The sequence below is a fragment of the Neofelis nebulosa genome, chromosome 1, assembly GCF_028018385.1.
Source record: "Neofelis nebulosa isolate mNeoNeb1 chromosome 1, mNeoNeb1.pri, whole genome shotgun sequence".
Classification (NCBI taxonomy): Eukaryota; Metazoa; Chordata; class Mammalia; order Carnivora; family Felidae; genus Neofelis; species Neofelis nebulosa.
Genome location: NC_080782.1, coordinates 96,487,831 through 96,513,463, shown reverse-complemented (window position 1 = coordinate 96,513,463; position 25,633 = coordinate 96,487,831). Strand labels below are relative to the sequence as shown.

At 35.5% G+C, this 25,633-nt stretch overlaps 1 protein-coding gene across 2 annotated transcripts in view; it reads left to right on the top strand.

The window, feature by feature from the left end:
• The window catches only part of TENT2 (terminal nucleotidyltransferase 2), a 71,457-nt gene extending 47,160 nt beyond the window's left edge, over nucleotides 1-24,297 (top strand). For both annotated transcript variants that reach the window (XM_058728728.1, XM_058728723.1), the window contains exons 12-15: nucleotides 5,891-6,027; nucleotides 16,019-16,110; nucleotides 21,211-21,290; nucleotides 22,850-24,297. In XM_058728728.1, coding sequence (XP_058584711.1) covers nucleotides 5,891-6,027; nucleotides 16,019-16,110; nucleotides 21,211-21,290; nucleotides 22,850-22,924 — 384 coding nt within the window. In that variant the 3' untranslated portion in view covers nucleotides 22,925-24,297. The remainder of the gene's footprint in view (nucleotides 1-5,890; nucleotides 6,028-16,018; nucleotides 16,111-21,210; nucleotides 21,291-22,849) is intronic.
• Nucleotides 24,298-25,633: the final 1,336 nt, after the last annotated feature.

Here is a 25,633-nt window from a genome sequence, read left to right as displayed (position 1 = left end):
TTTAGTGATAAAAACATTCTTTTAAAGTTGATATTACTTAAATTTTAAGAGTTATAAGGAAGTTAATTTTGAAATAATACATTATTTCAGGAGGTAACTATACTGCATTATTGCATAAATTGGACAGGTATGGGGTGCCTGGGTCGCTCAGTTGGTTAAGTGTCTTACTCTTGATTTCAGCTCAGGTCATGATCTCAGGGTCATGAGATCAAGCTCTGAGTCAGGCTTAGCACTGGGCATGGAGTCTGCTTAAGATTCTCTCTCTTCCTCTCTCTCTCCCACTCCACCTTGTGCTCTAAAAAAAGATAATGTACAGGGGCGCCTCGGTGGCTCATTCGGTTAAGCATGCGACTTCAGCTCAGGTCACGATCTCGCGGTCCGTGAGTTCGAGCCCCGCATCAGGCTCTGGGCTGATGGCTCAGAGCCTGGAGCCTGCTTCCGATTCTGTGTCTCCCCCTCTCTCTGCCCCTCCCCCGTTCATGCTGTGTCTCTCTCTGTTTCAAAAATAAATGAACGTTAAAAAAAAATAAAAAAGATAATGTACAGTTATAATAATAATGATGCCAAGCTATATAGGCAATACTATACTATACTACATACTATACTAAATATACTAAATACTATATAGGTAATACTATTGCTGCTATGCTTTACATATATTATATCATTTAATCCTTATTATAGTTCTATGAGTACTGTTATTTTCCTTGTGTTATAGATGAAGAAGCTGAACCTTTGGAAAGCTAAGCAATTTAAGTTCATAGAGCTAAGAGAAGGTTTCAAAGCTAATTCTGACTCCAGAGCTCATGCTCTTAACCACTTCATTATAGTGCTTCTACTTTATGATGCTTATGTTGCTTTCAAAATGTTAAACATTTTACTAAAAGCAAATACAATTTAAAGGAAATTTCATGATCAGTCTTTAACATGTATCACCGAATTCATGGTAATCTGCATATAATTAAGAAAGGTTGGTGAGACTTTAATATATCATTTAGCTCTTTTTCTATTTAGGCAGAACTCTGTTTAAGTAGTCTATATCAGTTATCTTTTTCTTTGAGACCTTCCTCAACATTTATATATAGGGTCTAATAATTTATATTGTTAGAATACTATGTAACTTAAATTTCTCTGTTTGCCTGGAGGTAAAAAGTAGTCTTCTTTCAATTAAGGCATGTATCTTTTTAAAGAACAGTTAGCAAGTAAAAGTTCAGCCGGTATATTTTATTCTAGAAAGTGCTTAATTGTCTAAATTTCAGACTTTGAAGGTAAGATATTATGGCACAGTCTCAGAAAATGATGGAATTTGGCAAAAGATGTTTTTGCCATTTTGGGGGGAAGCAGTTCTATGGGCAAAGAAAAGTTGAGACTTTTCAGATGTTTTTCAAAGGGTGGCCCATTTAAATTTTTCTAAAATTGGCATTGATTGAAAAGGAAAAAAAGGTACAGAAGGTACAGATCTTCAAAAATCTTTAAATATCAATTGGCAAATGTTTCCAGGAATTAAGTCATTACAGAATAAAGATGTCTTCCCTACATTAAAAACAAGCAGCAGGTATTGATAACCCACCTCACCTCCAAATGGGTTTAGAAAGATGTTACATTGTATCAGTTAAATTGTTTTCCCATGGATTTAGGATGTAATTCCTTTGACTTTTCATTGTTCTTTATGTGTTTTCTAATATGTTAAAGTTCTGCCTACTCATATCCAAGGTAGCATATATTATTTTTAAATACATGTGCAATGGGGCAGCTCCCTTTAAAAAAAATTCTTTGGTGAAATTTTTCTTAAAGCAGAGAATCTTTCTGTAATGTGAGTAATTACCAACAATGGGGATTTCTTTTTTTTTTTTTAATTTTTTTTTCAATATATGAAGTTTATTGTCAAATTGGTTTCCATACAACACCCAGTGCTCATCCCAAAAGGTGCCCTCCTCAATACCCATCACCCACCCTCCCCTCCCTCCCACCCCCCATCAACCCTCAGTTCTCAGTTCTAAGAGTCTCTTATGCTTTGGCTCTCTCCCACTCTAACCTCCTTTTTTTCTTTTTTCTTTTTCCCTTCCCCTCCCCCATGGGTTTCTGTTAAGTTTCTCAGGATCCACATAAGAGTGAAACCATATGGTATCTGTCTTTCTCTGTATGGCTTATTTCACTGAGCATAACACTCTCCAGTTCCATCCATGTTGCTACAAAGGGCCATATTTCATTCTTTCTCATTGCCACGTAGTACTCCATTGTGTGTATATAAACCACAATTTCTTTATCCGTTCATCAGTTGATGGACATTTAGGCTCTTTCCATAATTTGGCTGTTGTTGAGAGTGCTGCTATAAACATTGGGGTACAAGTGCCCCTATGCATCAGTGCTCCTGTATCCCTTGGGTAAATTCCTAGCAGTGCTACTGCTAGGTCATAGGGTAGGTCTATTTTTAATTTTTTGAGGAACCTCCACACTGTTTTCCAGAGTGGCTGCCCCAGTTTGCATTCCCACCAACAGTGCAAGAGGGTTCCCGTTTCTCCACATCCTCTCCAGCATCTATAGTCTCCTGATTTGTTGATTTTGGCCACTCTGACTGGCGTGAGGTGATATCTGAGTGTGGTTTTGATTTGTATTTCCCTGATGAGCGAGGTTGAGCATCTTTTTCATGTGCTTGTTGGCCATTCAGATGTCTTCTTTAGAGAAGTGTCTATTCATGTTTTCTGTCCATTTCTTCACTGGGTTATTTGTTTTTCGGGTGTGGAGTTTGGTGAGCTCTTTATAGATTTTGGATACTAGCCCTTTGTCTGATATGTCATTTGCAAATATCTTTTCCCATTCCGTTGGTTGCCTTTTAGTTTTGTTGGTTGTTTCCTTTGCTGTGCAGAAGCTTTTTATCTTCATAAGGTCCCAATAGTTCATGTTTGCTTTTAATTCCCTTGCCTTTGGGGATATGTCAAGTAAGAAATTGCTACGGCTGAGGTCAGAGAGGTCTTTTCCGGCTTTCTCCTCTAGGGTTTTGTTGGTTTCCTGTCTCACTTTCAGGTCCTTTATCCATCTTGAGTTTATTTTTGTGAATGGTGTGAGAAAGTGGTCTAGTTTCAACCTTCTGCATGTTGCTGTCCAGTTCTCCCAGCACCATTTGTTAAAGAGACTGTCTTTTTTCCATTGGATGTTCTTTCCTGCTTTGCCAAAGATGAGTTGGCCATCCGTTTGTGGGTCTAGTTCTGGGGTTTCTATTCTATTCCATTGGTCTATGTGTCTGTTTTTGTGCCAATACCATGCTGTCTTGATGATGACAGCTTTGTAGTAGAGGCTAAAGTCTGGGATTGTGATGGCTCCTGCTTCGGTCTTCTTCTTCAAAATTACTTCGGCTATTCGGGGCCTTTTGTGGTTCCATATGAATTTTAGGATTGCTAGCAATGGGGATTTCTGATGGTTAAATGGAATTTCTGTTTACTTATGGCATCTTTTAGACCCTTTTTTTTTTTTTTTTTTTTTTTTTTTAACGTTTGGATTTCTCCTTCGGTTCTCCCCAAGTATATATGCCATGGCCTTTTTTGTATGTGACCATGGAAAAGAATAACGGAGCTAAGAGGAGACTGGTCAAACTGTTAGTCAAGTCATTCAGCATTTGAGTAGAGTAGGTCTCACAACTCTTCATTGTTAATCACAGTTAATGATCTTTTTATTTAAATTATTGAAAAAAAATAAAAATTTTAAAAGAGGTTCAAACAGTTTTAGAATTAAGGTAAGAAAATGACTGTTTTATTTCAGCATCAGTTCATAAATTGAATTCTTAGTGTGCTATGCGCTAGAAATCAAAATTAGTAAAAAGCTTTCTGAGCAGAAGGTATTAACAGTGATCTATTTTTCTTATCCTTGTCATTTGAACTTATGTTATATCTTTTTGTTTAATTAGCCAGAAAATAACATTTAAATTTTACAAGTTAAAATGCTGTCCTAAGTCCAGTTTTATACTTACCAAGTACAAGACAGAGGGTCGTAGACGCAGTACTCCTGCTGCCCCTCTGCTTTCATGCTTTCTTAGAAATTGAGGCTTCTCTTGTACTCCCCCTAGTTGGAGAGACAATGTAGATTTCTACCTTAGTCTCATAATGTAATACTAAATCTGAGAGAAGTGTAAGGGGAAGTTCCAGGTTTAGGAGTGTCAGCTTTACAAACTGTGGTTGGGGTAGAATGGTCTTCTGAGAGAAAGGTAATCTATTACTTCTTGGTAGTTAAAAATTATTGATAGAATTGTAGGACAGGGAGAGAATTTGTTATTTTCTTGCTCCTTTATTTTTACTGGGAGTTTTGAGGATTACCTTTATTTTTTAAATTTTTAAAAATGTTGGGGCGCCTGGGTGGCGCAGTCGGTTAAGCATCCGACTTCAGCCAGGTCACAATCTCGCGGTCCGTGAGTTCGAGCCCCGCGTCAGGTTCTGGGCTGATGGCTCGGAGCCTGGAGCCTGTTTCCGATTCTGTGTCTCCCTCTCTCTCTGCCCCTCCCCCGTTCATGCTCTGTCTCTCTCTGTCCCAAAAATAAAAAAAATAAAAAAAATAAAAAAAGTTGAAAAAAAAATGTTTGTTTATTTTTGAGAGAGAGCGCACTCACGCTTGCAAGCAGGTGAAAGGAGAGGTGCAGAGACAGAGAGGGAGAGAGAGAATCCCAAGCAGGCTTCGCATTGCCAGCACAGAGCCCAATGTGGGGCTTGAGCTCATGAACTGTAAGATCATAATGTGAGCTGAAATTGAGTCAGATGCTTAACTAACTGAGCCACCCGGGCACCCCGAGGACTGCCTTTAAATAGATGCACTACCCTGTTTCTCTGTATCAGCTTAGTTTTTTGGGAGCCTTTTTTTTTTAATTTAATGGAGTGACTTAGACATTACTAATTGAATTGATATCCATAAACCGAAGGTTGATTTGTTAGGTATTTGGGAACCTTAAGGATAAGCTGTTTTGCCTGAACAAGTTGCTTAAAAAAAAATCTATTACTCTGATGGCAAAGAGGCATGTAGAAAACCCATCTTAAGGACAGTGTTCAAATTACCTTAAAGTTTTTTTTCTAATACGTGGATATGTATTACGTTAGAACCTCCATAGTTCATTCAGTATGTTTTAGAACCAGAATTTGTTACTAATAAAGATCATACATGAAAATGAATGGCCTACTATCAGCAAAAAGATAAGTACCCATTAGTATTCTTTCCAATAAGTGTGTTATTTCAGCATGGATTACAAGCGAATGATACCCTCCTTTATGAATATTGTGGTAAAAGTTTGCTGAATATTGCTTTCTGGTTTGTTTCCTATCTTTCTTCTTTTCCCTGCCTTCTTTGTCTTTTGAAGTTTAATTCATGTTGAATTTCTGTCTTTCCTTCCCATTAAGATACAAAATACGAAAATGAAATAAAATTTTAAGAATCTTAAAATTGGTATAAGTACTATACATATATTAATTACTTTTATGGTCTCTAAGAGAAATTTTAAGTGGCAGTTAGAAAACGCTCTTACCTTGTGCTTGATTTAACCCTTTATAAAGTACAACTGCTCCTTGTAGAAGCAGTTAAGGAGATACATTTATAAAGAAATCCATATGTAATTTGATGAAATCTTAGTATGTACAGTAAGGGTTTATGAGTTAGAAAATTTTTTGCTACTGTAGGGATCCACTTAAATGAGTGATATACCTCAGCCAAGGTTTAGAATCTCTTAGTTTTTTAAGTATTTTCTGGCATACTCCAAATAATGGTGAAATCCTTAGTAGGAGAAAAACTTCAGATTTCCAAACTGCCAACATAAAGATTTCTTCTCTCTTCTTCAGAGAGCATTACGTCAGGATTTGTAAAGTTTTTGGTGTGTGTTTTAAATGGCTTTGTATTTCCCCCTTTTTCTTTTTGACAGGAATCTTTTAGTCCTGCTATACAGTTGCATCTTGTACATCAAGCTCCATGTAATGTTCCTCCTTACCTCTCGAAGAATGAATCAAATCTTGGGGACCTCTTATTGGGCTTTCTTAAATATTATGCTACAGAATTTGAGTAAGTGAAAATTTCAAATTGTGTTTATTCATTTATCTCTGTGAATGCTACAATTTTGGTCGGAAGCTATATTTGTTAATTTCAGTGCTACAGACTTGTCTAGAAGTACACAGTTTATAAAATTTAATATTCCAATGATTAATTGTTAGAAACTAAGTAGATTTCACATTCCTAGCTAATGAAAAATTACAGTTCAGTAAGCCCGATTTTAGTAGATTTCAGTAGCGATTTCATTTTATGTTTACCTGCCTCTTTTCATAGCAGGGCCTGGATAAATGTTTGTGATGGCCCTGTATAGGTGCTGCATAGTTTGAAACATCTGTTTTTAGGAAGTTAAGATTTATTATAAACACAACTAAAACAAACTTGGGAAAAGATCTTCTGGATACTTGATACCTGAATAGTTGTGTTAGTATGAATAAAAATCAAGGAATACTCCTTTTCCTTTTTTTTTTTTTTGTTTCTTCTTCTGAGGGTGATAGGTAAACATAGAACACTAAAGTGTATAATCAGACTGGATTTAACTGAAAGTTCTTAAGGGAGTTCTTAGTCCAGATTGAGTGGCATTAGGGATTGTTTGCAGCTCCTCTGAAAAGCTTGAAGGAGGAAGAGAGAGGACTTAGGAGTTGTACAAAGTTAGAGGAGGAGGGTGCCACTTGGAAGAGATTTGGAGAGAGGGAAAATAGCATTTTTAATAAATTGCTGTTATTAGGTGGGAAAAATTGTTCTAAACAGATATGTATTATCTCATTCAGTTTACATAATAACCATATCATGTGGTATTATATTATGCCCATTTTACCAGTGAAGTATTTAGAGAGGTGAAGAAACTTTCCCTAAGATCACACAGCTAGTCAGGGGAGTATTTCTGTTGGTTTTGACTGCAAAATCCATACTCTTAACTATGATGCTTTACTGCAGTGTCAGTATTGTTTTGTTTGCTGTGATGCAGTAGCTCTAAAGAAACCTGCCTCATAGGAGATGATTTGAAACATAGGGCATGAAACAAGTAATGTTATTTAAATTCCTCAAAGCAGAGCTTTTACCATTCTGTGCCTGTTTAGTTTACAGTTGTGTCTCCATTACCTACCCTAGTGCCAGACAGTGGCTACTTGAAAAATACTTGCTATAAATAAATACTTTTGAAGCAGAGGGTAAGATTACAGACATGTTGCAAAGATACTAAAGGTGACTTAAAAATTACTGAATTAGGTTAAGAAAAGGAGTAGGAAAAATGCTGGAGGAAAGTAGTTGAATAAGAATGAAGTTAAAATAATCACTGTTAAAAATGACCAGCACCAGAGTGTAAGTCCAGGCAATAAGGATAAAAAGGAAGGAGCCTTCATTTATAAAGACAAGAAAAGATTTAAGAAATAAGAGACATGGGATGTAAGAGACTATAAAGGTTATTCTAGAGTTAAGATTTTTGAGATGTTGCAGTAACTGTAGCTAATGTTTAGTGAGTACCTAATGGCCTACAGTATGCCAAGTGATTTCTATATCTTATTTCATTTAATCCTCCTGGTAATCCCCCGTGAGGCCTAGGGAATTTGTATACTTTGTATACTTTAAACTTGCCTATGGCAGTACAGCTAGATAGTTAGAGAACTGGGATTCAGTCTGGGGTCTGACTCCAAAACTATATTCTTAATTTTTAGAATATATTGGCATCGTCTGTTTTATTGTAAATTAGGGAAGTTTGAAGAGAGGGAAAGGATTCATAGAAAAAAGATATATTTCTACCACGTATAGTTTAGGACTAGAACATCTAGATACCAGTACCTTGAAAATCAACTGCTTTGTTGGACTGAAACAAGATGGTAAATGTGCAAGTTTGTGTGTTAGTTTAGTATTAACAGAAACTAGCCGGTTGTACCAAATGATACTGGCTAGGATGCTGAGGTTTCAAAAGAGGTTTTGAACTTTTGGATGCATTTGTTACCACTATGATACATGATTTAGGAGACATCTTCACCCATTCTTTCATCATACAGTGCAGTTGTCAAGTATATTGTTGTTTCATACCAGATATTTTCAGAAATTTGACTGGAGAGAGCACTGCCAAGAATGTAGTCATGGCAATGAACTAGGTGCTGTTCAGAGGAATTCTGGCAGCTGTTAGAAATGTTTGTAAGGATTTCTTCTGAACTTGGAGATACTCGTTTTAAAAATTCTCTTTACTTGAAGGCAGAATTAAGTGCCTATTAAGCAACGCTTGAGTACATGGCATAAATGTTGCAGAAATTTGGTATGGCCATTTAAAAATCACTAAGATTTTCCTATCTGCTTCACTCACAGCTTTCTCCCAAACCTTCCTGCTGAAAATTCTTAAAATGAAGCCACGCTTCTAGAACTGTACCTGGGAGCAGGGAACTGACAAAATAAAAAAAACGATCAGGTAGCTCAGAGAACCAAGGGAAAAAAAAGTCAGAATGTAATAATTTTGTATTTTAGCAAAACAAAGGAAAAATTTAAGTTTTAAATATCTTAAAAACTCCTAGGTACTAGAGATTCTAGGAACCTTAAAAGGTTACCTATTTTTTAATCCTCTGTATTCTCTGGCTGCCTAATCACATGCCATTACTGCTAGTCTATCTCAAGTTAAAAATGCATGCCTACATACTTAAATACATTTTTTAAGAAGGAAATTACAAAGGCCTAATTTTTCCAGCCATCTCCTTTCTTATTCTGATTTTTTTCATCTCATTTAATAAATCATTGAGTGCCTACTACATATCAAGCTATTTTCTATGCATCAGGGATATGGCAGTTAACAAAACAGGCAAAAGTGTCTTCATGGAGCTTACGTTGCATATGTATTGTACTATAGAGAGACAATAAACAAACAAAATGTCTAGCATGTTAGATGGTGGTAAGTGGAGAAAAATAAAGCAAAAGCAAAAAAGGAGGTTTCTGGTATATGTAATTCTTACAGTTTTAATGACTGCATTGCAGTTTATTACTTAGCATGGTGAAGGAAAAGTCCCACAGAAAAAGTGATCTCTTTTTTTTTTAATTTTTTTTTAATGTTTATTTATTTTTGGGAGAGGGTGACAGAGTACGAGCAGGGGAGGGGCAGAGAGAGAGGGAGACACAGAATCTGAAGCAGGCTCCAGGCTCTGAGCTGTCAGCACAGAGCCCAGTGCAGGGTTCGAACTCACGGACTACAAGATCATGACCTGAGCCGAAGTCAGATGCTTAATGGTTAACCGACTGAATCACCCAGGCGCCCCGAAAAGTGACCTTTAATAAAGAAATGATGGAGAGGAATGTGTGAGTTATGTGTCTGTGGAGAAGAGGTTTCCAAACAGAAGGAAAAGCAAGTGCAAAGACAAAGAACCTGAGATGGGGGTTGTCTGACATCTTCAAGGAATAGCAAAGAGGCCAGTGTGCCTGGAAGAGAATTGAAGAAAATGCTTTCAAAGAATTAAGGAAAGCTACATCATGTAGGGCTATCTAGTTAATTTTGGTAACTTTGGCTTTTCCTTTGGGTGATACGGAAAACCACTGGAGGGGTTCCAGTAGAGAAATTATGTAATCTGGTTTGGTTTATCACAGGGAAGAACAGACTGGCTGCTGGTGGGTAAGAATAGACTGAGGGGAGCCAAGGGCATAAGCAGGGAGCCTACTTAGAAGGATATTACAATAATTTAAGAGAAGTGCCTTGGATAAGGATGATTATAGTGGAAGTGGATGAAAAGTAGTCAGATTCACTTGTATAATATTAATTTGCAACAGATTAGATGTAGCATATGAGAAGGAGTCAAGAATGATTTCTAAGTTTTTGGCAAGCAACTGAAACAATGGAGTTGCCATTAGGTGTAATGGGGAAGGCAATGGAAGAGCATTATTGATTTTAAACATTGAAAAGTTGAGATACCTGCAAAATATTCACGTGGAGATATTGAGTATATAGTTGGATATACAAATCTAGAGTTCAGGAGAGAGGTCATGGTTAGAGCTATATATTTGGGAGTTGTCAACAGGTAAATGGTATTTAAAGCTATGAAACTGTTTGAAAAAACCAATAGGAAAGAGAAAAGGCCCAAAGACAACCCTTAGAAAGTCCCTTGTTAAGAGGTTTATAGGAAGTACAGAAGATACAGGAATATGTTAAATGACACAAAGAAGAGAGGCAAATTCAAAATATAGGTGTTTTTTGAAACAACTGGCCTAGTCTCTTAAAATGTCAATGTCATTAAAAAAATAAGTGGAGAGAACTTTTTCAGGTTAAGGAGATGGGACAAATACAATACACGAGCCTTGATTGTAATCTGATTAGGGTAGAGGAATTATAAAAGGCATTTGACTTACTGTTAATTTCTAGATGCTGTTGGTATTATAAAGGAAACAAAGTTCTTTAGGAGATATATGCCAAAAGATAAAGAAATGAAGTTTCATGTATCCACAGCTTAGCAAATAGTTCAGTTCAAAACATGCACATATACACATATACAAGCACGTGTGGGAAATGTTAACACTATTGTATTCTTTTTGAGCTTTATGCTTTTCAAGTTTTTCTCTCTGAAGAATTTCATAATACAAAGATGAAATAAAAATGAGGTGAGGGATAAGAAAGAACTAATTTATAGTCCAAAAGGGAGGATCATTGAGATAGGAGGAAAGCCAATAGAATGTATTGTCTTAGAATCCAAAGGTGGGGAAGTGTTTCGAGGGGGAAGGAGTGATTATCTGTGTCACAGTTTTTGATAGGTCAAGTTCAAGATGAGCAGTAAAAGGTGACCGTTGGAACATTGGTCCACATGGGAGGCCCCTGGTCTCTTGCCAGGAGCAGTTTCTGTGGAATAATGGGGGTAAAAAGCATCACTGGTGTGGGCTCAAGAGAGAACAGGGAAGAATTAAATACACATAGTGTAGTATATAGAATGGAGAGTAGAAATCGGAGTTAAGTCTCTCCCTCAGCCCCCTCCCCTGCTCGCGTGCTCTCTCTCTCTCTGTCTCTCTCAAATAATAATAACAAAAAGGAATTGGAGAGTTCAGTGGGGTTGAGTATTTCAGGAGAAATAACCCATCTTGATGTCAAAATTGATGATAGCAGGAAAATACATAGTAAATTGTTGAACAGTATACTTTTTTTGAATCAAGGAGGGTTGGAATCTAGAGCACAAGTGGGATAGGAGCACAGACAATGCATTAATAATAATAAGAAGAAGGGCCACCTGGGTGGCTCAGTTGGTTGAGTGTCTGACTTTGGCCCAGGTCGTGATCCCGCTTTGTGGGTTCAAGTCCTGCATCAGGCTCTGTGCTGACAGCTCGGAGACTGGAGCCTGCTTCAGATTCTGTGTCTCCCTCTCTCTGTGCCCCTCCCCGACTCTGTCTCCCTGTCTCCCAAAGATAAATAAACATTAAAAAAAATTATTAAAAAAAAAAGAAAAAGAGTATGTGGATATAGAGGAATTGATAAGAGTGGGAGGTATAGAAATTATCTTTTGGTTGCTTTAGTTTTTTAGTGAAATGAAGGATGGACATCAACTGGGAATGATTGTGAGGAAATTTGAAAAGTGAGAGAAAGTATGAATTATCCTGTAGGAGAATAAAGGAGTGTATTAACTATGGAAATACAATATAATTGGTGGGTAGTGCATCTAAGGTCTTTTTGAGCTAAGTCATCATAAATTTAAAGTGCATTTAAAGTTGTCATGAATTTAAAGGTCAGCATGGTTGCATATTTCTCTCCAGGCCTGTTGAGCTGCATGGGAATGAATTGGAGTAGACATAGATTTAATAATGGTTGTTTTTCAACCAAATAAGATCAGTGCAGCAGGAAGGGTAAGAAAGTTGAGGGGGTGTGCACGGAAGTGGTTTATTCTGACCATAGACAGAATGTATTAAATTAGTCTCAAAAATGTGGGCACAGGGATGCATGTAGAACATCCAGGTTTCCAGTTGTTAATTGCAAGGATTGTCCTTGAGCTTAGTATGAAGATCAGGGCTGGAAAAGAGGATTTGGGAAAGAAACATCAGACTGTTAAAGCTTAGGAAGGGTGCTGTAGCATTAGAAGAAGATTGAAAGAGGTGAGACCCTGGTGGACACCAGAATTTAAGGAGTCAGGTGGAAGAAAGGGTCAGGCAGAAGGAGAACCAGTCAAAACAAAACAGAACTCTAACAAAAGAAAACTCTAGGGACGCCTGGGAGGCTCAGTCGGTTAAGCGTCCGACTTCGGCTCAGGTCATGATCTCACGGTCCATGAGTTTCAGCCCCGCGTCAGGCTCTGTGCTGACAGCTCAGAGCCTGGAGCCTGCTTTGGATTCTGTGTCTCCCTCTCTCTCTGACCCTCCCCCGCTCATGCTCTGTCTCTCTCTGTCTCAAAAATAAACGTTAAAAAAATTTTTTTAAAAACAAAACTCTGGCATTAGAGCAAAATTTTCTGTCTACATAAGAAGCTTGAAATCCCTGACAAAGTGTTCTTTTTGTTTGCTTCCCAGCCCCAAATATATATTTGTTCACTTAATTAGACTAGTCTTAGCATATGTGTGTATGTATTTGTATGTATGTATATGTATATGTGTACATATATACATGGTCATATAGTATCAGACCCATAATTTGGACTTGCTTTGTTAGACTTAAAATTTTAATTTTAATGTTCCTATTTAAGAAAACATTTCAAAACACTTTGTCATTAAAAAAAATGGCTAGGAGAGAGTTAATGGATAAGTAGCAGTCCATTATCATTACTGAAGTAAAGAAGCAGGCATCTTACCAATATAGAGTTGGTAAACTAAGTTTTATATTCAAAATATTACCATATATTATCAAATCTATTTTAGATTAAATTAAGCCCTCTATCTGCTTTCCTGACACATTCCTCTTTTATAGGCTGTATCTTATTTTACACCTTAATTATTGAGTGAAAAATAATAGATTTTCATTTGGCAAACAAATTACAATAGAAAAATATGGTATGATGGGAATGCAAGCTGGTGCAGCCACTCTGGAAAACAGTATGGAGGAGGTTCCTCAAAAAACTAAAAATAGAACTACCCTATGACCCAGCAATTGCACTACTAGGTATTTATCCAAGGGATATGGGGGTGCTGTTTAGAAGGGACGCATGCACCCCAGTGTTTACAGCAGCACTATCGACAATAGCTGAAGTATGGAAAGAGCCCAAATGTCTGTCGATGGATGAATGGATAAAGAAGGTGTGGCATATATATACAATGGAGTATTGCTTGGCAATCAAAAATAATTAAATCTTGCCATTTGCCACTACATGGATAGAACTGGAGGGTATTATGCTGAGTGAAATTAGTCAGAGAAAGACAAAAATCATATGACTTCACTCATATGAGGACTTTAAGAGATAAAACAGATGAACCTAAGGGAAGGGAAACATAATATAAAAACAGGGAGGGGGACAGAACAGAAGAGACTCATAAATATGGAGAACAAACTGAGGGTTACGGGAGGGGTTGTGGGAGGGGAGATGGGCTAAATGGGTAAAGGTCACTAAGGAATCTACTCCTGAAATCATTGTTGCACTATATGCTTAAAAAAATAAATAAAATAAAATGACGAAAAATATAATATGATACAAGGGTTAATTAGGGCCCTGTTTTAAAGAATGACATATTTAGGGGGGCACCTGGGTGGCTCGGTCGGTTGAGTGTCTGACTTCGGCTCAGGTCATGATCTCACAGTCAGTGAGTTCGAGCCCCGCGTCGGGCTCTGTGCTGACCGCTCAGAGCCTGGAGCCTGTTTCGGATTCTATGTCTCCCTCTCTCTCTGCCCCTCCCCTGTTCATGCTCTGTCTCTCTCTGTCTCAAAAATAAATAAACGTTAAAAAAAAATTTTTTTTTAATAAATAAATAAATAAAAAGAATGACATATTTAGGGAAAATGTTTATAAATTTCCATTTGGATTCTACATTTAAATTCACCTCTAAAAATAAAAATAGTAAATAAATTATATATCATATTTTATTATTTCAAATATTTAACAATTTAGAAATATTTAAAAGCGCTTTGAAAATGCATTAGATTGAATCAGTCTAAATTATAGTGTTTTAAAATATTTTTTTTTTTTTTCCCTTTGTGAAGTACTTCAAATGATATAGTCACTTAAATAGCTGCATTATTCCGGTTGATTATAGGCTGCAGCTTAAATGAAACCTGGTTAGGGATAATAAAGTGAATGTAGGTATGTAACATATGTTTCTGTGACCCAGTTTAGAACTAAGTATTGGCATGTAATATAAATTCAGGATTGTATTTCATAGAAATATGGTGGTAAGAAGAGTTCCTTTGATTAATAAAAAAACAAAAAACTGTAATTTAACAGCAGGATACAGTATTTCAACATTCTAAATTTGTCTGAAAGAAAAAAAATCGGTCTACACCCTTTTAACATTCCAATTTTAATTTTATTTCAGATTCAACTGTCCTTTAAGTTGAATGAGAAACAAGTAGTCTCAGGAAAAAGTTCATTTTTTTAGTGAAATTTACCTCAAGTGGTATGAAGTAAAGTGTAGCACAAAGTATCATTGTTTGGTTCTGGCACATGGTTCTATAACTCTCTCCTTTACATTGTTATTTTTTTTTTCTTTTGTATTTATGTATGTATGTAATCGCTATAACCAGTGTGGGTCCTGAACTCATGACCCCAAAATCGAGAGTCTCATGCTCTATTTATGACTATACCAGCTAGATGCCCGTTCCTTGTTATTTTACAAAAATTTTGGAAACAAACCTGGACCAACAGAGCATTGTAGTTCTTTTCTGTTTGGAGTTTCTACTAATGGAACTACTGTACATGACAGATCTAAAACATGTTACTGTAATTAATACTAAGTATTTCTCTTTGATAACCTACCTAGTTTTTAAAAAGCATAAATTCTGATACGTATTCTTAATTTAAAAGCTGTCTTTGCTAAGTATTTCTAGTATTCCTGATAAGAAAAAATAGAAAATCATACTTCAAGGATCCTATTCAATTATCCAACTTCACAAGGTGCAATGTTTTCTTGCATATTTAACATAGAGATGGATCAGTTTTCCAGAAACAAATGCCATATTGGACCCATGATTATATTCTTAGAAATTCTTTGTCTGATAAATAGAGGACGAGTAGATACATGTTGGAGATGGAAGGTCCCAAAACTTGGTCTTTCTATTCTTACTGAAATGGTGGACAGAACTAAATATGGCTGAAAAAAAAAAAATATTTCACCTATTTTCCAAACTTATTTTTATCTTGTATACAAGGTGAATTGTCATACATTTTAGAGAAAACGAAAATCATACTTGTGCAGAACTATTATAAAGAAATAAAAAAAACAAACAAAACCAGAATGTAAGGTTAGTACCTACTACAGACAGATTGGTCAGTTTACCTTTCGACATGCTGATAAAATTGTTTTATTTGAATATAACTTTACTGTTAATAGCTACATCTGATATACAGCAATAACAATATGTTTTCATAGAGTATTAATTTTTCCTAAAACAGCACCTACTGGCTTCTATTGGAAAATTGCAAAATTTTCTCCCAAATCATATAAATGGACATGCACTAAACAAGATTATTTAATGATATCAGAAAACAATGTGCGATTACATGTCTTAATAATAAATCCTTCCTGAGGTGCTAACAATGAACATAATTTTTATATTTTCTGCTTATATTTTCTTATTTTTCATATTCATTTATTCAGTAAATATGTATTGAATGTTTACTTTGTACTAAACAATATTCGAACAGTGAAAAAAATACATAAATTATCTTGGAGCTTTCACTCGGCTTGGGAGAGACACACAATAAACAGTAACATAATAAATAAGCAAATTGTTAGAATATAAGTGCTATGGAGAAAAAAGGAGAAGGGGAAATAGGGATTGTGGTGCTGAGGGTGGAGGCAAGTTTCAGTATTCTGTGAGAAAATCAGAATGGGACTCGCTGTTAAATATGATAAACCTAATAAAATGAAAATTAAGCAAATAGTTAACACGATATTTTTCTTCTTTTAGCTGGAACAGTCAAATGATTTCAGTTCGTGAAGCCAAAGCCATTCCCAGGCCTGATGGTATTGAATGGAGAAATAAATACATCTGTGTCGAAGGTAGCTTTCCCACAACTACTACTTTACCACCCAGTTATCACCATGGTACTGAGAGAATTACTTGAATAATTTCAGTTTGTATTTCAGTTAAAATTAATACATTCATATTCTGGCTTACAAGTCTTTTAGTTATAAAATTTTCTTTTTTTTCTTCCAACTTTTTATTTAAATTCCAGTTAACATACAGTGTAATATTAGCTTTAAGTGTAGAATTTAGTGATTCAGTACTTACATACACCATGCAGTGCCCATCACAAGTCCCCTCCTTAATCCTCATCACCTATTTAATCCATCCCCCCACTCTCCTCCCCTATGGTAGCCATCAGTTTGTTCTCTGTAGTTAAGAGTGTGTTTTTTGGTTTGCCTCCCTTTTTCCCCCTCTGTTTGTTTGTTTTGTTTCTTAAATTCCACATATAAGTGAAATCATATGGCATTTGTCTTTCTCTGACTTACTTCACTTAGCTTAACACTCTCTAGCTCCATCCACGTTGTTGCAAATGACAAGATTTCATTCTTTTTTATGGCTGAGTGTTTTCATTGAATTTTAAAAAATTAATTCTTTAGCTGTAAAAAATAGTAAATACGAATTTAGGCGTTTAATCTTCCAGTTGGTAATATTTGAGCAGTCTTTTATTCATCCCTCCTGCTTGTAGGTGATTGAAATTTAATTTCATGACTTGAGGTGGAAGAAAATATTATCTTCATGTGATGATTCTTATACTGAGATAAAATGAGTTCTTTTATAGCTAAAATATCGATACTTAAGGCAAGCTAGGTTTTTATGAATAGTATTTATTTTACTTTAAAAATCGAATGCTCTGAAGATAATCTGTTCTCTAAAATTAATTTACATGTTGTTGAATATTTCTTTGAGTTGGTGGGAAATTGACTTCAAGAGGCAAAATTACTCTCACAGATTCCAAGTTGAAGACTTTTGTAAATCTTGAGGTAAAAAAGAATGTGTTAAGTGTTAAGTGCAGTGTTTGTAGGAAAACATCAAATTTAGAATATTTTATTCTTGGATTATATGCAACATCTTAAGCGTCTTTGAATATGAAATTTAATTTCCTGCTTTGGTGGTTGGTTAAATTGCATAGTGGGTGTGTATTATTTTAGTTACTTGTGTTCTTTTGAATATTAAAAACTGTTGTGAAGTGCTGTGTGTGATGTGATCCGGTAGCTTGGCATAAGGCATTACTCTATTTTTAAAAAAAAGCACAGGCGTTCCTCGGATATATTGTGGGTTCAGTTCCAGACCACCGCAATAAAGCAAATATCACAATAAAGTGAGTCAAATGAAGTTTTTGGTTTCCTGGTCATATGAAAGTTACGTTTACCCTGTATTGTAGTCTATGAGGTGTGAATAGTATTACGTCTAAAAGAACAGTATACAGGGTGGCTCAGTCAAGCGTCCAGCTCTTGATTTCGGCTCAGGTCCTGATCTCATGGATTTTAAGTTTGAGCTCCACATCAGGCTCCATGCTGACAGTACAGGCCTGCCTGGGATTCTCTGTCTCCCTCTCTCTGCCCCTTGCCCGTTCATGCTCTCTCTCATAATAAATAAGATATTAAAAAAAAAGAAAGAAAGAAAAATGTACATACCTTAATTTAAAAAGACTGTTGCTAAAAATTGCTAACCATTGTCTGAGATTTCAGCAAGTCATAATCTTTCTGCTGGTGGAGGATCTTGTCTTGATGTTGATGGCTACTGACTAATCAGGATGCTGATTGCTGAAGATTGAGGTGGCTGTGGCAATTTCTTAAAATGAGACAGTCAAGTTTGCTGCGTTGATTGACTTCTTTTCACAAATGATTTCTCTATAGCATGTGAGAGCATTTTACTCACAGTATTTCTTTGAAAATTGGAGTCAGTCCTTTCAATCCCTGCTCTTTTTTTCAACTAAGTTTATGTAACATTAAATCCTTTGATGACATTTCAGCATCTTCACCAGGAGTAAATTCCATCTGAAGAAACCATTTTTTTTTGCTCGTCTATAAGAGCAAGTCCTTATCCATTCAGGTTTTATCATGAGATTGTGGCAAAAGTCATTCACGTCTTCAGGCTTCACTTGTTCTTTTTTTAATGTTTGTTTATTTTTGAGAGCGCAAGTGGGAGAGAGCAGAGAAAGGGGGACAGAGGATCTGACGCAGGCTCTGCACTGACAACAGTGTTCAGGCTCCACTTTTAATTCTACTTCTCTCACTCTTTCCACATCTGCAGTTACTTTTTCCACTGAAGTCTTGAACCTCTCAAAGTCATTCATGAGGGCTGGAATCAGCTTCTTACAAAGTCCCATTAATGCTGATATTTTCACCTCTTCCCATGAATCACAAATGTCCTTACTGGCATGTAGAATGGTGAATCCTTTCCAGAAAGTTTTTCAGTGGACTTTGCCAAGATCCATATAGGAATCACGGTCTTATAGCCTTACAAAATATATTTCTTAAATAATGAAACTTGAAAGTCGAAATCACTTCTTGATCCATGGGCTGCAGAATGGATGTTGTGTTAGCAGACGTGAAAACAACAATTTTTTTTACATCTTCATCAGAACTCTTGGGTGACCAGGTACATTGTCAATAAGCAGTCATATTTTGAAAGGAATTTTTTTTTCTGAATAGTATGTCTTAAAAGGTGGCTTAAAATAATTTAGTAAACTGTTGTAGACAGATGTGCTGCGATCTAGGCTTTGTTGCTCCATTTATAGAACACAGGCATAGTAGATTTAACATAATTCTTAAGGGCCCTAGGATTTTCAGAATGGTAAATGAACATTGGCTTCAACTTAAAGTTATCAGCTACATTAGCCCCCGACAGGAGAGTCCTCTTATCCTTAAGCTTTGAAGCCAGGCATTGACTTCTTTCTAGTTATGAAAATCCTAGATGGCATCTTCTTCCAGTATAAGGCTGTTTCATTTACTTGGAAAATCTGTTGTTTACGGTAGGCATCTTCACGAATTATCTTAGCTACATCTTCTGAATACATTTCTGTGGCTTCCACATCAGCGCTTGCTCCTTCACCTTGCACTTTTATGTTATGGAGGTGGCTTCTTTCCTTAAACCTCATGAACAAACCTGTCCTAGCTTCAGACTTCTCTTCTGCAGCTTTCTCACCTCTCTCAGGCTTCGTAGAATTGGAGAGAGTTAGGGCCTTGCTCTGAATTAGATTTTGGCTTAAGAGAATGTTGTGGCTGTTTGGTCTTCTGTCCAGACCACTAAAATTTTTTCCGTATCAGCAGTAAGACTTTGACTTTCATGTTCATATGTTCACAGGAATGGCTCTTTTCATTTCCTTCAAGAACTTCTTTGCATTCACAACTTCGTGTTCATTCCAAGAGGCTTAGCTTTTGGCCTGTCTTGGTGTTCAGCATGCCTTCTTCACCAAACTTAATCATTTCTAGCTTTTGATTTAAAGTGAAAACCGTGTGACTCTTTCTTTCACTTCACTTGAATACTTTGAGGCCATCATGGGGTTATTTTTAGGCCTGAGTTCAATATTGACGTGTCTCAGGGAAAATAGGAAGGCCCAAGGAAAGGGAGAGAGACAGGGCAATGGCCAGTGGGTGGAGCAGTCAGAACACACACAGCATTTATAAAGTTTGCCTTCCGATATGGGTGTGGTCGTGGTGCCCCCTAAAAATTCCAATAGCAACATCAAAGAGCACTGATCACAGATCGCTATAACAAGTATAATGATAAAAAGTTTGAAATATTGTGAGAATTGCCAAAATGTGACAGAGACAACAAAGTGAGCAAATGCTGTTGGAAAAATGCCACCAGTAGACTTGTTCACAGGGTTGCCACAAAAAACACAGTATCTGTGAAGCACAATAAAGTGAAGTGCAATAAAACAAGGTATGCTTGTAATGTGACAATAAACTCCTTTTAAAAATAGCCTTTCTAAACAATCAAAAAATGTACATACAAAAGGAGTGTTTTAAAATTATGGGCCTGCTTAGATTATATGACAAATCTAGAGTTAACCTCTTCATCAGATTTCCTATTCTTCCACACTTTTTCCAGGTCTTTCCCCTCTGTTCCATTTCTTCTTTCTAGCCACTTGATTCTCTTTCTCTTTAGTCATTTTCTTTCAGCTTTAGAGCATACATACGTCTTCTCATCGTTGAAAAATGCACTTGATTGGTACTGGCTCTTGTAATTAGTTTTTGTGGGTTTTTTTTTTTTTTCATTTTTCAGTGCCAGAATTCTTAAACTAGTAATTTTTACCTACTCCTGGCATTATTTCGGCTATCCCATCTCATTTCTAATGCCTTTAGTTATCTTCCTTTTCTCACTAGTATCCTCAATTTCCTTGTCCTCTCATATAGACAGTTTCCTTATCACTACATGTGGACTCTTGTCTCTTATCTTGTGGGGGAAGGGTTAGTGGGGTGGAGGTGAATATGTGGAAGGTAACATTGGAGAGACACACACACACACACACACACACCCCTTTCCTTTGTGTTCTTCTTGTCTTCTATACTTGCTCTCCTGTTTCTCTTCTTTCACTGCTAAATTTCCCCTACAAATTACTGTTCTCACTGTATCTTTTTCTAAACCGTTAAACCGTCCACTCACACCATAACTTTGTACTGTTTTCCATCCTTATGAGTATTAAACTTCTAGTTTCAAAGGTATTGACCTTTCCTCTGCTGGATAAATCAGTGGTCTTTTAAATTAAATTTAAAATTACCTTTCTGTGATATTTGACATTGACCACCTTTTTTGTGTATAGTGTTTTATTCCTTTTGATAATTCTTTGTTCTTTATTTTTAGTTCTCTAAGGGTAGGGGATAGGTCTTTGACCCTTTGTCATTCTTCAGAAATCTTATTTTTATAACTTAGACTTAAAACATACCTATGCTGATGACTTTGTTTTTACTTGTCCTGTCACTTGAATTCTGTCTCCCTTATTAGATGGTTCACAGGTATATACAAATTTCTTATGCAGATATCTAATTAGGATTCACAATGTGCACTTGCTATTTCATAGGTTAAAAACTGTCAAATATTGGCTCTTTCATATAGTTCAACCTAATAAAGAAACCAAAATTCTCATTTTAATAATTTCTTGTTTATATGTGCATTTGACACTCTAGAACCTTTTGATGGAACAAATACGGCCAGAGCTGTGCATGAAAAGCAGAAATTTGACATGATCAAGGATCAATTTTTAAAGGTAAACAGTGTATGAGATTAACTCTAGAAACCTTAGTGGACTAGTATGCTTTGAAAATGAAAAAAAAAAAATCTAATAGGACAGAGTAGCCGTGGTTCCTGTGTTATGAAGCTGTTAATGTAGCATAATAGAGAATTCATGACTTGCTAGATACACTTTTCCTACAGAGAAATCGAACTCTGTGTTCATTTACATGGCTTTCATTTTCATGGAAGTAAGCATCAAAATGAGTGAATAAAACCTAACAGACTCCTTTCTATCCTTGAAATATCAAGGAACTACTATAGCTTTAGAAGAAAGCTAATGTTTGTTCTATGATTTTTCTTCTGTATACCCCATTGTAACAAGGAATTCGAGCACCATTTTATCTTTGTTTGTATTTTGAGAAACTAAAAAAATCAATGTGTATATTTGTGTACACACACATTATATATAAACCTCAGAGATATATATATAAAATACTGTTTTATTCCTTCACTCTTTAGTCCATAATATGAATTTATTCATCGGTGATTTTGCTAGGTGTGGTTTCTTTCCTCAGGGAGTTCGAAGTACTGTGTAAAAACACATTGATGTAAATATATACTATGAGACAGATAGGAGAGAATGCCTCATTAAAGAAAAAAAGATCAGCAAACTGTGAAGGTCGTTTTAGAGGAATACTTTTTCATTAGACATACAAGTAGACTTTATTTTGATGATAATTAAAAATGTAAGTATGTCATATTACAAGCTGTCTTTCACATTAGGTCCTCTTTTTATCAACCAGAATAGAAAATTTAAAATTAATAGAATTCTTCAGGGCAAAACAAATATCCAAGAGGAAATATTTAGGTCCATCAGATTAAACTGAGAATTCAAAAACAGCATTGCTACATTGTGGTTTTTCTTGATGCCTGAACTTTCATTTAGGATTGTTCAGCTATAAAACCAATACTTTTAGTCAGTTGAACAACTGAAGTAAGAATAAACCAGATATGCAGTCACCGAGTAGTGAGCCAAATCTGTAGCCTGTGAATAAGAATTTGTTTTTTTCTTTTTGATAAGTTCTGTGTGCTCTTCTTTTTCTGAAGCACATAAAAGTGGTTTATTAGAGATTTACTCTCTGCTTTGTAGTACTATTTTTAATTGTAAAAGCTTATCGATGCAAACTAGTCAACCAAATAATTGAAGTAATCTCACACTCTCTCAAACCCCAAAGGTTTTGTCTTAATTACTTTGCTATTTTAGATGAAATTATTTAAATCTGTGAGTTAATATTGTCATTTGTATCTTTTTGTACCACCTATGTGTCTGTCCCTTTCTTTATTAATAAATTGGAACCACACAGGTATAGGGTTTTTAAATAACATTTTCTTTTCTGACAGCAGAAAAAAGACATTTACTATATTAAAAACTTGGGAGATAAACACACACACACACACACACACACACACAAAATCACCCCAAATTTTACCTCCTAGAGAGAACCACTGTTAACATTCTAGTAACTCTCTTTTCAGTCTTTTGTTCCACTTATATTTTATGTTTTAAGAATTATTTTTTTCTTTTTCTCCCAGTCATGGCACAGATTGAAAAACAAAAGAGATTTGAACAGTATACTACCTTTAAGAGCTGCTATCCTGAAAAGATAACTGGCTTCTATATCTTAATAAATTCTTCTGAGAAATAAAGAACAATAGTAACACCATAATGCATTTTGTTTACCTCCATCATGGTTTCTTTTTAACTGTTCTTGTTTTCATGTTTTATTTTTAAGAGGACATACTTATATAAAGATTGCATATTTTATTATGACATTTCCTAATAAAACCCTTTGATTTAAAGATGTATTTTTGAAAATGTTTACATTGATTCGTAATATTATGGCATGGATTTTCAAGAGATCAGATAAAATATTTTTGGGGGAATTATCTGAACAAATAAAAGGTTTTTGATATAACTTCAATTAATTATACCACATGCTAATACTGAAGAGATGTGTGGAATTTTGGAAAGGGACTGATTCACACATACTTAACATATAACGTACAGTATATAGTTTGTTGCCCGTCTGTTCTGGTAAAGTGAAGATTCAAGCCAGTTATTCGGTTACTTGAAACAAAATGAAATCTGTAATTTCACTGAAATCACTGCAGAGGCATGAAATACTGGACAATTGCCTTAAGTCTTCACTTGACTCTCCGGGATAGACTGAGGCTTTGGGTGTGTCTATATTAGCATTTCATTAGTACCTCACATGCTTTTCATGTACTCTTGAGATTGCTTTAAATTTTTGTTGAAAACAGTACATTTTGCACTGTAGTAATATGAGCACCCTGTATTGTTTAGAGGTTAGTAAGTTGTTTTAAAGAATTAGTTCATTGTAGATTTTTGAAAAGATGAAGTCCCCTGTGCTTTATGATAGTTCAGTGCAATGTGCACTTTTACTTTATTTCACGTTTTCCTGCTTTTATTTTCCCTGTAACATGAAGCAACAGAAACTGAAAGATCAAAGTTGAGATTATATCCTATTGACAGTATCAGAGTTTGTCTGTGTACAAGTGTAGGATTGTAATCTAAACTGGAATTTTTAGGCAGTAAGCCACTATAAAATGTTTTAGGTAAGACAAAATTATTATAAATAAAAGCTTAATGTTTGTAAAGATATCTTTTTTAGTATTTTTTTCCATATGAAGAAGTAGTGGTGGCTGCTAAAAAAAACCCTACAGTGTTTATTAAGATTGATTATGGTTTATGTAAATATTTGTAAATTGGTCAGTGCCTGTACATTTAAATATGAAGAGTAATCTTGAAAACAATTTTAACTTTTTCAGAAGGACTGTGTACAACTTCTTTGAGACCTGCTGTAGCACAGTTTGTACCTCTAATGTATTTGAGTTTTGCAGACCAATTCAAATGCTAAGACTTTTGCTTTTCTTTGACTTGTAAAGGTGCAGATTTTCATTTCTTCTTTAAGTTTAAATTTTTGTATGATGTCAAATGGAATAAAGTTTATATATGGAAATTGTTGATGTGTTGGTTTTTTCTGTGTGAGGCTTTACTTATGAGGTGAGGCTGTAGTTATCATCTAGAACTGAGCTGAATCTAATTTTTATGCTTGATAACTTAGGTTATACAGAAAATCTCAGAACGGAGATCATATTTGGTTAAGCCAGCTAAGCACATCAACACCCTATTTCCCTGACATTATTTAGAATAAAGCTTTCCACATAGGTGAATTTTTTAGATTACTGATGTTTTCACACTTTTGAAGCAATTAAGCTTTACAGATCAATTCTTTTTCTTGGAAAGTTTCCTAAAATATACACTGTGCAACTCTTCTTTATTAGAATGTATTGAACATAATTAATATTTTGGTCATGACTGGGCATCATTAAAAACAGTAAAAAATAGTCCTCATGCTCTTTGGTAATACTGTATAGCTCTCAGGGATGGGGAAGTGTGTAGGGAGTTCTGCCTTTATAGTATTAGGACATTTCCTAAGAAAGCCCTAGCGTTTACCATGGTATGGACTCTTCCACTGCCACTGTTTTCTCAGCTCTCAGTGCCATACCCCGTCAACCCTATCTTACTGCTGCTACTTTTTAACTATCTTGCTACAACAAATGCATAAAGAAGTTAATAAACTTGTACCCGTTTCTGAGTCAATAGACTGAAACCTAAAATTATGTATCTTGTGATAAATATGTCAAATAAGTGGCTGTTAATATATGAGGAAATTTTTTAGACTTTTAAATTATTTTCAGTTTGACTTACTTGTGTGGTGAATAATACATTCTTTTATTTTCTGTTTGTATTGATCTGGCCATTTCTATATATTTGCATGTATCATTAAGAAAATAGTGTTAGGAAGTTAAAAATGTGCAATCTGTACTGCAGCCTAAGTTTTGGGTTGGTTTGAACTGGAATCTTTGCAAATAAATCTTGTTGGCTTTAGTTAGTGTTCCCAAGAAATGTTGAGTGAAATGCAAGGAATATACAGTGGCTTTCTATACTTTTGATTTAGTGTTTAACAGATTCCCACAGCTGTGATTGAATGCTTTTTGTCCTAGGTGAGCAGTCATTTGGGACTACTAGTTGGAAAAGCCTGGCTCATGTTAGGATAATTATTGCTGATGTTAAACCTGGTTTAGTGAACCCTGGAAGACTGGACTCTTGTGTCTTCCCTTCTCACATACCAGCTGATAATTCTGAACTATCTGCAGTTCTTTGCTCACAGACTTAATGTACACCTATAATCTAGTGTAACTGGTGAATACAACCTAACTTATGTTCATCATATTTAACAACTCTGTGAATAGAATTTGTGGTAATTAAAAATAAATGTCTATTTTAGCCAT